Below are 12,839 nucleotides of genomic sequence, written 5' to 3' on the forward strand. Positions count from 1 at the left end.
GCGGTACGAGCTCGAGCTGCGCGTCCTGCTCACGGTGACAACGTTCCACGTCTGCCATCGACATCTGGCTGCGAGTACCAACCCTCCCGGAAAATTCGCCCTGGCAAGCTTTAAGTCATGTCGTCCGTCGCTGCTCCGAAGCGTCATAGGAGGAGGAAGTTCCAATCGAAGCGGTCGTTCTTCGGTCCGACGAGCATCGTTCCTAGCACCTGGCCGTCCAACATGCAAGCAAACCTTCCAGAACTCTTCGCCCTTCTCACGACGCAGCCGGAAGCTGACGCAGACGAGCGTCGCTGCGACGCTGCCGGATACGCGACAGAACCACCCGTCTTCCTGCGCTTTTCGAAAGGTGAGCTTCTGACCACTCCAGAGAGGACGACTGACAAGTGCAAAGCTCGGTCATCATCGGACAGCGCAAAGCCTTCGGACAGGAAGGAATGCGAAGCAAGCGCGTCCGATGCAGTCGATAAAGCAACCAGCTTCGTTGGAGAAGATGAAGCCACCGTCAATGAAAAGCGAGAGCCGAAGGCTCTTACCGAGTCCAACGTGGTCGTGAGAATGGCGCGAGAGAGATTGGAGGGAGGCCCAGCCGAGGAGTTCGACCTACTGGAGGACCTGCTGGGCACTTTTCCGGCCCATATGATAATCGAGGGCCCGCTGACTGCCTTCCTGGACAGGCAACCAGGACTTCGAGTGGTGCACGAGAATCTTTACTCGTTTGTCTATTACAAGGACCCCGAAGACGAAGAACGCAGCTGCTCATCCCTCGTCCAGGACGGAGCTACCGCCGGTCCACGTTTGGCTTCTTCCAACGACACTGGACGCCAGTACGCAGTGCTTGGTGACGGCGGAAATCGGCGCACTCGTGCTGGTTCATCGAGCAGCAGCACTTACGAGTGTGCCGCGGACGGAGACGCGGGAGGAAGCTGGCAACAGGGGCCCTCGCCTCTTCGTCACCAGTCCCGAGCGGAGCAGGCGGAAGCAATGCCGAGGCACCAGACCCAGGGATGGGACACTGGCCGGTGGCTCGCCGAGTTGATGTCTTCGCCGCAGACTCCGGTCGCAGAAATCGCAGAGTTCGAATCAAGGCTGAAAACTGTCCAAAAGAGCTATGGCCCCGAGGCACAGTAGCTTCGTGTCAAGATCGAGAAGCTGCTGAAGACACCGGCAGCCACAGCGCGGAGTACGGCGGAGCTAAGGAACAGCCACACCGCCATGAAGGAGCCCCCCACCACGGACGAAGGCCGCCGTGAAGCACAGCGCGCGGTCGCGGTAGCTAGGGCCACTGCTGCGCCAGAGGCATACACCCCCTCGTTTCAAGGCCGACGAGGCGAAGAAGCCGCGCGCGCTTTCCATTGACCCGAGGCCCCAGCCAGTGCCCCAAGTTGACTAGTAAATCGGGAGGCCAGCAATGCGGCCACCGGTGCCATGGATGGTGTAAGATGCAGGCCGCTGCTTCTCTGCGCTGGGACGTTGAGAGCACGTGACACAGCTACGGAGGACCACCTACGAAGAGGAAGTACGGGCAGCCGGTTGCCGACTATATAGTATAGATGAAGCAGCGACCCAACTAGAAGAACGAGGAGATCCGCAGGCTGGTAGACCACTTGCGCCTCAGATGACATTAAACGCCATCGTGCGACTGATACATGCCCACTTGATAACCGCACCTCAAGAAACACCTTAAGGAGGCCAGGGACAGATTCCTGAGAAATAGAAGAAAAAGCTGAAAAACCTCGGCGTGCAACGATTACTTCAGGGGCACGGCAATACCGCCTACGAAGTTTTGCTCCTTATTCGTGTTTGATTTTGTTCCCTCACCAATTAAATGCTGTGTTACTTGGTTCTTGTCGGTGTATTGTTTGTACCACGAAATCGCGAACACAGCTCCGGCAACGCTCTGGAATTTGCCGAGATTTAGTGCGCAGTTTACTGTTATAGGAAGAGACGGCATTTTGCGCGCTTGCTCGGTCCGTCTTGCTACGGGTTCGATTGCGAATCAAGCCGTGCCAAACTAACGCGCTCGAAGCGTCCCCGTTTACCTTGGCGAATCCTCGGAGGTTTATAATGATTACGGCAGAAACTATATGATGGCTGTCGATGCGATTACCATTCAAGCAATTTCGCGAGGCGCGGTATGCGTGTTTAGCAGATACGGCCAACTGAAAGTAATTCGGATGTTTCCCTTCATCTTGCACGAAAGAACGTGACTCAGGACGGACCTGCACGGCCCGGGACCGTCTATAGCATTGGTTTCTACCCCTATACAGTAGAATATCACTGGTCTAAACTGTTTGGCGGTCGATGGCGAACGCCGCGGTATTGGTCGCCTCTGTTTTACCTTTGTCCTGGCTTAAATTTAGGCTGTATACGCTGCGGTAAGTCTACGGGGATTTTTCCCAACTGGCATGACTGAAGAACCTCGCTCCGCATGCTTCGCATTGCCTTATGGACCGCGGACATTTCGTTATTCAAGATGTACGCGTGTATCTTCGGCCACTTGACCGGCGTGATTTCGGCAGAAACTTGCGAGGCACCCTACTATAACGCACTTCCTCTTCTACTTCGACGTCGCACAATTTCAGCGGCCCTCATTTGGAAGCGGGCAAGCTCGCCAATGATCTGCAGATACCAAACGAAGAAAAATTATTTAAAAAATTATCTCTTGCCCTAGCTGTTTCTTAATTTTTGTAAGCGCAGATTATATATAAACGTGCTTTGCGTCTGCTTCGCTTGCTGTATTTTGATGCTCTGGTGTTTGCTTTCCCTTTCTGTTTACCGAGAGCACCTTGGTGGTTCTAGTACAAAAATACCGTCCGTCTTTTATTGCAATAAGCACTCCTGGAATACCTCATACAATTTTCGCTGACTTTCTGCCAGTCCGTCTGCGTGTCTAACCGCTTCTGCCCCAACTTTTGCCACAGGGTAGTCTACGGTCGAATGATTAAATCACTTATCTCTACTATATGTTTTAGTATAGATCAGTGGATTAAACATTGGGCTGCTGTGCTAAGTGAAGCGGCTTCGAAACCAACCGTCGATCGGACCAATTTGGGTCGCAGGGCATGTGGTCACGGGAGTCGAACCCGCCTCATATATAATCAGACAGTCTTGACTGAATATATACAGTCGAGCGCTTCTACAACGAACACCTCTACAACGAAATGACCTGTATAACGAACGAATTTTGCCCCGGTTCTATTGCCAGCTTGTGCGGTGCGTAAACCTTTACAACGAAGCGACCTGCATAACGAATGGCTTCTGATGCTCCAAGCACTTCGTTATAAAGGCGTTCGACTGTATTCACACACACACGTCACGCGCGGACTTCGCGGCGGCGCCCACAGATGGCGCAACGTGTCCAGGGGGGCAACATATAGAGTAACCCGGCCGCATGCAAACCTCATACGTGACTCATCTCTGCGATGCCAATACGGTACGCCGCTACATCGCTTCACTGCTAATCGCATTAACGTCGACATTATTCGAGAGATGAATTCTGCCGGAATTTTATTTGTGCCATATGTTGCGAGCGCAGCACTTGCCGTCGACATGTTTGACTTCACCTTTTTCGCTATTTCCATGAAGTTGATCAATACTCATTACTGTCGAACCGTCGAACAATTCAATACTGTCGAACTGTGCCTAAAGGTACCGAGCTTTGCCAAGCTGTTCCTATAGACAGCTTTTTTCCGAATTTAACTTTCTGCCTTGGAGATGAAATATTGATTTTATGCGAGTTATTACAGCTCCTTGCACAGTGAGCCCAAGTAGACGAGGTTTCGCTAGCGCGATGGAAATACAAAGCACCCCCGAAATGCCACAGCCGGGATACTTAGTTGCAACGGTACAAAACGATGCGTACGCTGGAAAGTCGAGTATGCAAATTCTTTCGGCTGAACCCGTTGCGCGTTCGCCCTCAAATTTCGCGCTGACAGCATTTGGCGGTGTATTCATGCTAGTACCACGTTTGACCTGATTACTTGCCTGTTTTGTGTAGAGTTATACGGAAGTACGCGTTGCCCAACGGCGATGCCGAAGGAACCAATCTACGCTGACTCACATGGCTCCACGATCATATCACAGACCCAGGATAGAGCGTTAGTGAGTGACTACGAGTGAGAGAGGAAGTGAGTGAGTGAGTGAGTGAGTGAGTGAGTGAGTGAGTGAGTGAGTGAGTGAATGAAAGAGTGAGTGAATGAGCGAATTAGTGAATGAAAGAGTGAGTGAATGAGTGCGTGAGCGAGCGAGCGAATTAGCGAATGAAAGAGTGAGTGAGTGAGCAAATTGGTGAATGAAAGGGTGAGTGAGTGAGTGAGTGTGAGCACACAGCTTGCGAAAATGTTGGCGTGTGAATACAAGTCAGTATCCGCTTATTCTGCCGACCTATTGCGGGAACGGAAAGGTGGCGACATCCCTTTTAGTTTACAGCCTCACACTTCTTTCGTCAACTGCTATTAGTAATACTAGGCTTTCTAACAAAAAGCTTTATTTCAAAGTTACGTAAAGCGCAATATACACAAATCGAAACTGACTTCCTACACACTTTCGTCTACATTATACATTCTGGATGTTTTCCACCGTTCCACATGCAAGTATAAAAACAATAACGCAGTCTACTTGAAAGTCTGTGCAAGATCTATAAACCGTCGAAATCTCGTGTCTTACATAAGAGGTCTTGCGTACACTGCGCTGATTCGCAGAACGGAACCGTTCTGAACTGTTGCGTACGTTGCATACAGCGGCAAGGTTTTTTTATCTTTTGAAGAAAAGCGGCGCAGTTTCCTGAACCCCAACGAGCTTCTCTCTAAGTGCTACGCACGACGTTTCGTGTCGCTGTATAGCGTCGACGTCTTTCGACGCGAAGATGTGTACTCAAGAGATTACTGCACTTGGCACTCTCGGCCTACGAAACGAAACTGTCGTGCCACTTAGGTAGTGTACACGCCTTTCTACCGACGCCGTGTTCACGCACGACCGATGTCAGTCGCGATAAGACAGGAACCGCCGCTTGCTCACCTTGAAACGCCTAATGCCAGAGGGCAGTACGCACCTTTACGATCTCCATGTCGACATTACGAGTTTCCCTTATCACTTCGAGAGTCCAGATAGACAAAAACAACCGAAGGAGCTGGCGGAAAGGAGGCGAGAAAAAAAGGGTGAGGGAAGATAACGCGCAGTATTTTACGGCACTTTGGACATGTATGGCGGTGTAAGTGAGGTAACCAGGTTGTCCCTCGGGACCAAAGACCGTGTTCCAACATACTTCGGATAGCTTGCAGTTGTTGCGACGTTACGACAGGCTTCCGCTTCATTGCGTATTCTTTGTAAGGCCTATATACCTAGCCTTTACTGCCACATTACAGAGTCCAGCGTGCACAGGCTGCAGTTAGGGTTTCATCAGAACGGTTGCTATGTAAATGCGCTGTGCAACACTCTTCTGTGCCGTGGGCGTATCGGTACAATACGGTCGGTTCCGTTTCCACAAACTGCATCTGCAATCTGCCAGCCAAATGCAATGCTGGTCTATACTCAATTGCATACGCAGTGCGGAAGAAAACGCAGTACGAAAATCCACTGATTGGAACAGCAGTGCACTTTCGTAGCAGACCTTGAGTGCTGGTATTTATCGCAACTGGCGGAAGGCACGAGTATTTTAGCTAGAAGATATGCTTCAAATAAAGGTTGACTGCTTTACGGCAACTACAACATGCGTCTTAAAATCATTGATTAAAAAAATCAATAATTTGAGAAATATTATTGAGAATTGTAGAGGCGATTATCGCGGGAATTGTAATGCACGCCACAGCTCTGAAGCTATAGGTGAACGAGAGGTATCTCAAATGCACCTTAATATTTCAGACAGTGGTCGTTGAAACGCGCGGTGAGTGCGAGCCAGAAGAAGGGAATTCGAAAGGGATTGCTACGTTTAATTGAAATCTACAAACAATAACCCCGTTGGAAAAGACGCATATGCTCCGTATCGTAATCCCATATGCATGTGGTCATGTATGGCTTTACATGGGAACATACCTGTTTTCCTATAGGATATCCTATAGGATTTTGGCTACAGGGCATGCGGGGCGTACGGGATATTTCGATAGGGCAAGTGAAGAGAAATGAACGAGTAGATAACTTGCCGCAGTTGGGGAGCGAACCCACGAATTCCGCATATTATGCGTGCGGTGATAATTAAGCTATACCGCGGCGGCCGTACTCACTTCAGTGGCCGCTTCTTCCTGATCATTTTTTCCCTTCCCCCATGGGTCAACCGGTTTATTTTTGTAATTTCCCACGAAGCCAATTGATTTCTGCACGCGTGAAAATTCATCGCCAATTGATGCACTTGTAACGCGATATTTTATCGAAAATTATCCACTGGCAAAATCCACAGAGACGTTTGAGGCCCAAAGGGGTTTAAGTTTAAGCAAATTTGCGTAACGCACATCATTTCCGTGGTGTTATAGTAGCTCCTCTACCAGCTCTTTCAGTGGCTCCTATAAAATTAAAATCAAACGCAGGTGTTTCACGTGCCGAATACACGACCTGATTATTAGGCACGCCGTGTGGTCGGGGGGACTCGCGATTAATTTTGACCAAACTGGGTTTCTCTAACGCGCACCTAGGAATGTAAGTAAGCGGTCGTTTTTGCGTGTCACCGCCACCGAAATGCGGCCGCCGCGACCGGGATTCGAGACCGCGACCTCAGAAGCAGCGCGACGCCAAAGTTAACAAGCTACCGCGGCGCGTAGTGACTCCTCTAGCAGATACTCGATTTCTTAATTCTATAATAATTTTCTACAGAAAACGACGCGGTGAACAGAGCGTTGATATGGGCAACACTATAGCAGCAGAAGACAAGAGATCCGATGGTGATGATTTATTGACATCCCCTTTGAAACGGGGCGGTGACAAATAGCCACCTAGCCTGCTTGAGTTAATCAGGTATGCTTTTCATTTTTCATTCTAGCATTTTTCTATACATCTACTCGAACTTTTCTTTTTTTCTCTTCTTCAACACTTTTCTACCTTGCACTGCTACCTAAGCCTGTAACGGAACCAGTCGTATCAATCTCTTCCTTTTTTTTTATTAATACTCTAAACCTTTCTTGCTTATCTCGACGGTTGATGTTTCCGTCCACTTTTCAATTCCAGCGCTTGAAGGTGTCTCGCTACCTACGGGTTTCGCTGGGTGAATATCTGGAGAATGCGACCTGCGCGCCCCCTGCTGGTGGCAGTGGTCGGCAGACGATATTGACCCTATTCGGCGAGCAGTTTGTTCTCAAGAAACAAGATGGCGCGTTCGGCGGCGTGCGCCATACGTTGCCTCAGCGAAAGCACACGAATACGAAACCATCACCGCTTCTGCCCTGTTTCTGTGCGATCAGCTGTCGCAAATGTAATTAGGTTTTCGATCACGCGTTGTGCTCCATTCATGCTGCAAAAATGTGGAGCGGAGGATTGAAGAAGGTGGCAGTAGTTGGCTGCAAAAATAGTGACCGGCATATTAAGGAATTGAATGGATGTGTGTGACCAAGTTCACGGACTGTTGCTACATACGGACGGCATGTGTTGCTGGCCGCTCTCGATCAACGACTTTCCTCGCGGGTAAAAAGATTTCACTCATCCACCAGCGTTGTATCGCTAACCTCCAGAGAAAGGACTTCAATCGCGGAACATCTGCAAGAGTGAGTACCGCTCGTTCAACAATTACGAAGGGAGTAGCACTAGTAAGTTGTACTCACGTTATCTTCACACATCTACCCCAACTAGCACGCAAATTTACGCACTCTATCAGCAACGTATTAAGAATAAAGAATACGTGAATGGGCGCACACTTGAATCAATGCGCCAAAGCATCTGCCACAGCGACTAAAACGACAGCACACGAATGATCGAAGCTGATCAATGTTCGTGACGGTCCACAGGAGTAAGCGAGTTGCTATAACGATAATACGTCTTTGCTACAAGCTGTTACAAAGTACAGAACATCTACGTTCCCAGCCTGGCGTGCGGCAAGGACAAATCTACCGCAACTGAGCCCACCCTCGAGCGATTAGGCACAAAATAATCAGACCGTGACTGCACTGAGGAACGTTACTGATTCAGAAACATGACAATCCGCTGCTTCAAAGTGATTGGCAAATAAAGAACGAAGAGCAAACTGCACTCATCTTGATTCAGTTCATAAGCGGAAAGCTTGGACAGCTTGGAATACGTTATAAACCCCGCTTTTAGAACAAGCACCATAAACGCTACTCGCGCCGTTTGGACAAAGCTTAATGAGCTACGAAAGCGCTTTTACATGTTCTCTGAAGCTGTGACAAAAGCTTTGTGTCGTCCACACAGTCAGCGTCTACAATATATCCCGGAACAGAGGTTTCCTGAGCCGTACCGGACGTGATGTACATGCATTGTAAACACGGAGGCAACGGAGGCAGCTGAGGCAAGCAATGGACGCGTCACCACGTGATCAAACACGGCAGCGCCCACGGGATCGCCGCGAAAAGGGACAAAGGGTGCTGAGCGGCATATTATAGCAGTATGTGTGCCCACTCACTGCGCGTTTTGCGGTACGTCTCGTCCAGCATCTTGGTCATGGCGGTCTGGCAGCAGGGCAGCTTCTGCTCGCAGCAGCTCAGGTCCGAGTTGAACACGTTCCTCGAGTTGATGGTGAAGCCCTTCTCCTCTTTGATGCGGGTCTCTAGGGAGTGGGCCACGGTCTCGTATCCGAGCGAGTTCTCTTGGACGATGCTGAACTTGCGCCAGTTGTAGTAGCGCAGAAGGGCCGTCACGCTGCGGACGACCTGCGCACGTGACATCCGGTTACACCAGAACACCGTCCACGATGTTTTTTTTTTTTTTTTTTTTTTAGAGAGACACTATAGAGAAACACTAAATCAGTTCAAACTCCAGAAGTATTACTGCGAAAGCATTACATGGCCCATGAGGAGGGAAATCCGGCGTAGTTGTCGGCGTTAGCGTGACCACAATGTCCGAAAAGGCTACGAAACCTTCGACCTTTGGTCGGAGTCGAGCCCACACGATATCTGTGATGTCAATGAAGGGGAAGCTAATAAAGGTACCGTTAATTAAGATAGAGTAATTAAGGCACTCGAACCCACGACCTTTGTTGGGAGTCTAAGCCACGACCTTTGGTGGGAGTCGAATCCAACCATTTGCGTTGTAGCATAATGTCTAAGCATCGCGCGATGGTCACATTGCTTTGGCATTCTCGTCCACGTAGGAATAACTAAGCACCCCTTGAATTTCCCTTAATCTATACTCGTAAATTTGTCAGCAATAGGCTAACTATTACAATAAAAAAATGAAGATCAAACATTCCGATTTTTAAAATTATTATTTCGCGCCGAATCTCCACGCCTGTATGTCAGTGGGACGTCACGGTTTTCGGGTTTCCCTGGTGCCCGCGTGCCTTCCAAAAAGTAGTACACAAAATTATCGTTGCCCATACAATCAGATTACACGAAGTTCGGCGAGAACATACACAACAGATAGAATCAACGATAATGTTCGAATAAATTCCAAATCATATGCAGGCGCATCTTGCTCTGAGCGATAACTTTAGTGTAGTCAGCGAGTGAAATGCAGTCCCCGAAAAAAAAAAAAAAAAGGATAAAGAAACACACGTGTCAATATTAGCTATCCTGACGCAAACTATTACAGCGAATATACATTGAACTTACCAGAGCAGCGGAAGGTACGGTGCGGGCAAATGTGGTGTTCTCGATGTTCGCAACGTTGGCATCCGAGCATTTCTGCACGAAAAAAAAAGGGAGGACATCTGATTAGCATCAAAGGACCTCATTATTACCAACGCATCATCATAAACACCAAAGTAATGACGTACATATATTTTGTTTCTCTTCTCCCTCTTGTACGTGAACGCTCACGAATACGCCACCGCCCGTTGAACAAGTGTCACAATAAGTGATGTCCAAAACTGGACGCCTATATGACGCGTTCCCGGCTCCCAAAAACCGCTTCCCGCCGCATTCAACCAGCAAAAGCATGGCCTCCAAGATCCGCATTTACATCCAGAGGGCTCCACCATTTAAGACGTGGATTTGCACACCCCCTCACACGCGCCGCACTGCTGCAAGACTCCCATTATTGTACACAATGGTATTCCTTTCATCTTGGTGGTTCGTGGCTGAAGCAAGTAATCGAGAGTTGGACGGAAGCCCGTCTGGTCGGGACGGAACATGACAAGGAAAGGCGTACGTCGACCAAATAAAACTTCACAAGCATCCGTCTTGCCTTTAAAGTTTCATTTGGTCGGTGTACGTCTTTCTTTGTCGTGGCTGGAGCGAGTTTAACAGCTGAATTACAAGCACGGAACGAAAGACAGAAGAGGCAAGGACGTCGTTATCTGCCCTAATTCGACGGTGCCTTCAGTGCAGCTGCTTACCCTGCAGGAGCCATTATCGCACGCTCACTTATTAGTTAATATGAAGGGAAGAAGAAATGAAAAGGGCTATTATGCGACAATGCTTAAAGTCACAATACGATCGGCATTAGATATAGCGCTTCACTGTAGCCGCATTTTACCTAGTATGCCCGCTGCGTGCGCACGGTCTGTGTACGGTACATGTGCGTATAGCTATTCCCGCTATTTCAGCGCAAAACAGAGCTGAAACTTTCCTTGTACAACTTTCGTAATACTGGACTTCTTCTTTACGTGCTACCGTTTTTTTTTTTTAATTCTTGAGACAGTCTTGACCACCGTATGGTGGCCAAGTAAAACTTTGTTTTATTGTCACCTTAAAAAAAAGAAGAAAAGAAAGGACACTGACAGTCACTTAAGTATCCTTACGCGATTTGAATGCGAAAGCATAATGACTTCTCATTAATTGGTTACCTCCATGACACGTGACGTCATACATTGCCACGTGTCCTTCACAACTCTACCTTAATCCACTTTATTCCACCTTGCTCTAATTCGTACCAACCTTAATCCACTTTAACCCACCTTAATTCACCATGCGTCTAACTTGTTCTAACTTTTAATTGACCTTACTTCACTCTAATTCACCTTAATTCACTTGAATTCACATTTAATTACCCATAATCACATACTAAGGAACGTTGTTCCATCATTTACTATCCTCTGTATTACTAATGACGTCACATAAGACGCTGATAACGTCACACTGATTTTTGGTACCTCTCGTTGCGGACAACGCCGGCTTTTCTGCTACATGGGGCGCACATAATGCTTTCGCATTAAAAAGACCACAGAAAAGCCGCTGCGCAAAGACTGGGAAAGCTGCCGAAAGCGCCTCCGACACGATCAAGAGAAATATACTTCAATTGAAAATGTCCCGACATGGAAACATGACCGACGTACGAAGGCGGCGATGACGAGGCAATAAAAGCGCAATTTCTTCGCCCCACCCCACCAGGTGGTCGCATTCGATGATAGTTCATACTCGGGAGAACTACACGAAGGCGCTGCAAAACAGGCAGCCGGAGGTTATACCATGTTTTGCGGACTATAGTCCGAGAACTATACGGGTGCTAGGATTTAAATTTCGCATGCTACGTATAACGGTGCGAACTGTAGATGATTAAATTTTTGTAATATATATTTAAACTTTGAAACGTGTATAGTCTCTGGACTATAATAGTAGAAGTAATAAAATTTGTTAATCAAGTGAGGAGGCGACAGTCTTCGCCCTCGGCGGCCGGCATGCTCAAGCCCGGAACCCTAACGATGTATTTAGTTTATTTCACATACTGTCAATCCTATACAGGATCATGGCAGGAGGGGCATGTACAACAATAGTATATATAGAATCGGTATATAATATCAACAGCACAAGAGAAAGGAAACATGTCGAATAGGTGAAAAGAATGGTAAGATTTCAAAGCAGGCTCGAACTAAATTTAACAGATACAAGATTCATTGTCTATGCAATCCTGCACCGCCTTCTATATATATAAAAAGGAGATAAATTCTGAACGTCCGTCACGAATTCTGCTAGGCGCGCTCCCAACATAAACAGGATTCTACATTGGCCCTCAAGGATTCCCACTGAATAGCAAAAGGAACTAATACAGTCAACTAATCAACAGTACCATAAAGGACCCAGAACCTTACTGCATCAGAATAAATATTTTGCTCAACGACTGTATAAAGGTAGCGGACGGGAAAAAAAGAAAGAAAAGAACAAAAAATTCAGAGTCCCTTCCCCTGTCGAGAAAATGGGGGTAAGCGAAGCTTGTGACAAGACGACACTGTCGCAGGCGTTCCGCTTCGTTTGCCCTGAACTCAGGGTCGGCGGCTTTTCGCTGACGTTTGGCCTCAACATCGCGCTCCCGCAACTCAGGGTCCGCGGCTCTTCGCAGACGTTTCGCCTGGGCTTCGGAAGCCCTCCCGCTAGAATCGGACGAAAAGCTTCGCTTACCCCCATTTTCTCGACAGAGGAAGGGCTGCTGATTTTGTCTCTTTGGGTCCCACGTGTGACAAGGGTATTTCAAGGGCGGGTTACAGGTCCCCGAGCCCACAGGGGTATGTGCCATTAAGCTTGGACACTTTCTGCACTATCACCAGGATCAGCCCACATGACAGGGGTATTGGCCATTGAGCTTGGACCCCAGGATCGGCCCCGTTTTAAGCGTGAACCCACCGCCACCGCCGACCCTTGTGAGTATATAAAGCTTCGCTTAAAGACGTACTTTAAGCTGAAATCTGCGCACAACACTGCATGCGGGTGCGGACTATAGCGCGGAAAATACGGCGTTCGCAGCCCACAGCGGAACGTCGCTCGCCCGTGATTCATGGGTCCTAATAAGTACCACGCCGCCCCTCCCTC

The 12,839-nt window shown here is 48.4% G+C and overlaps 1 protein-coding gene across 1 annotated transcript in view; it reads right to left on the reverse strand.

The window, feature by feature from the left end:
* The window catches only part of LOC119454032 (receptor-type guanylate cyclase Gyc76C-like), a 325,333-nt gene that overhangs the window by 67,307 nt on the left and 245,187 nt on the right, over window positions 1-12,839 (reverse strand). Inside the window, 2 exon segments of the mRNA XM_037716047.2 lie at window positions 8,561-8,807; window positions 9,708-9,779. Coding sequence (XP_037571975.1) covers window positions 8,561-8,807; window positions 9,708-9,779 — 319 coding nt within the window.

Source organism: Dermacentor silvarum, chromosome 5, assembly GCF_013339745.2.
Source record: "Dermacentor silvarum isolate Dsil-2018 chromosome 5, BIME_Dsil_1.4, whole genome shotgun sequence".
In the NCBI taxonomy this organism is placed as follows: domain Eukaryota; kingdom Metazoa; phylum Arthropoda; class Arachnida; order Ixodida; family Ixodidae; genus Dermacentor; species Dermacentor silvarum.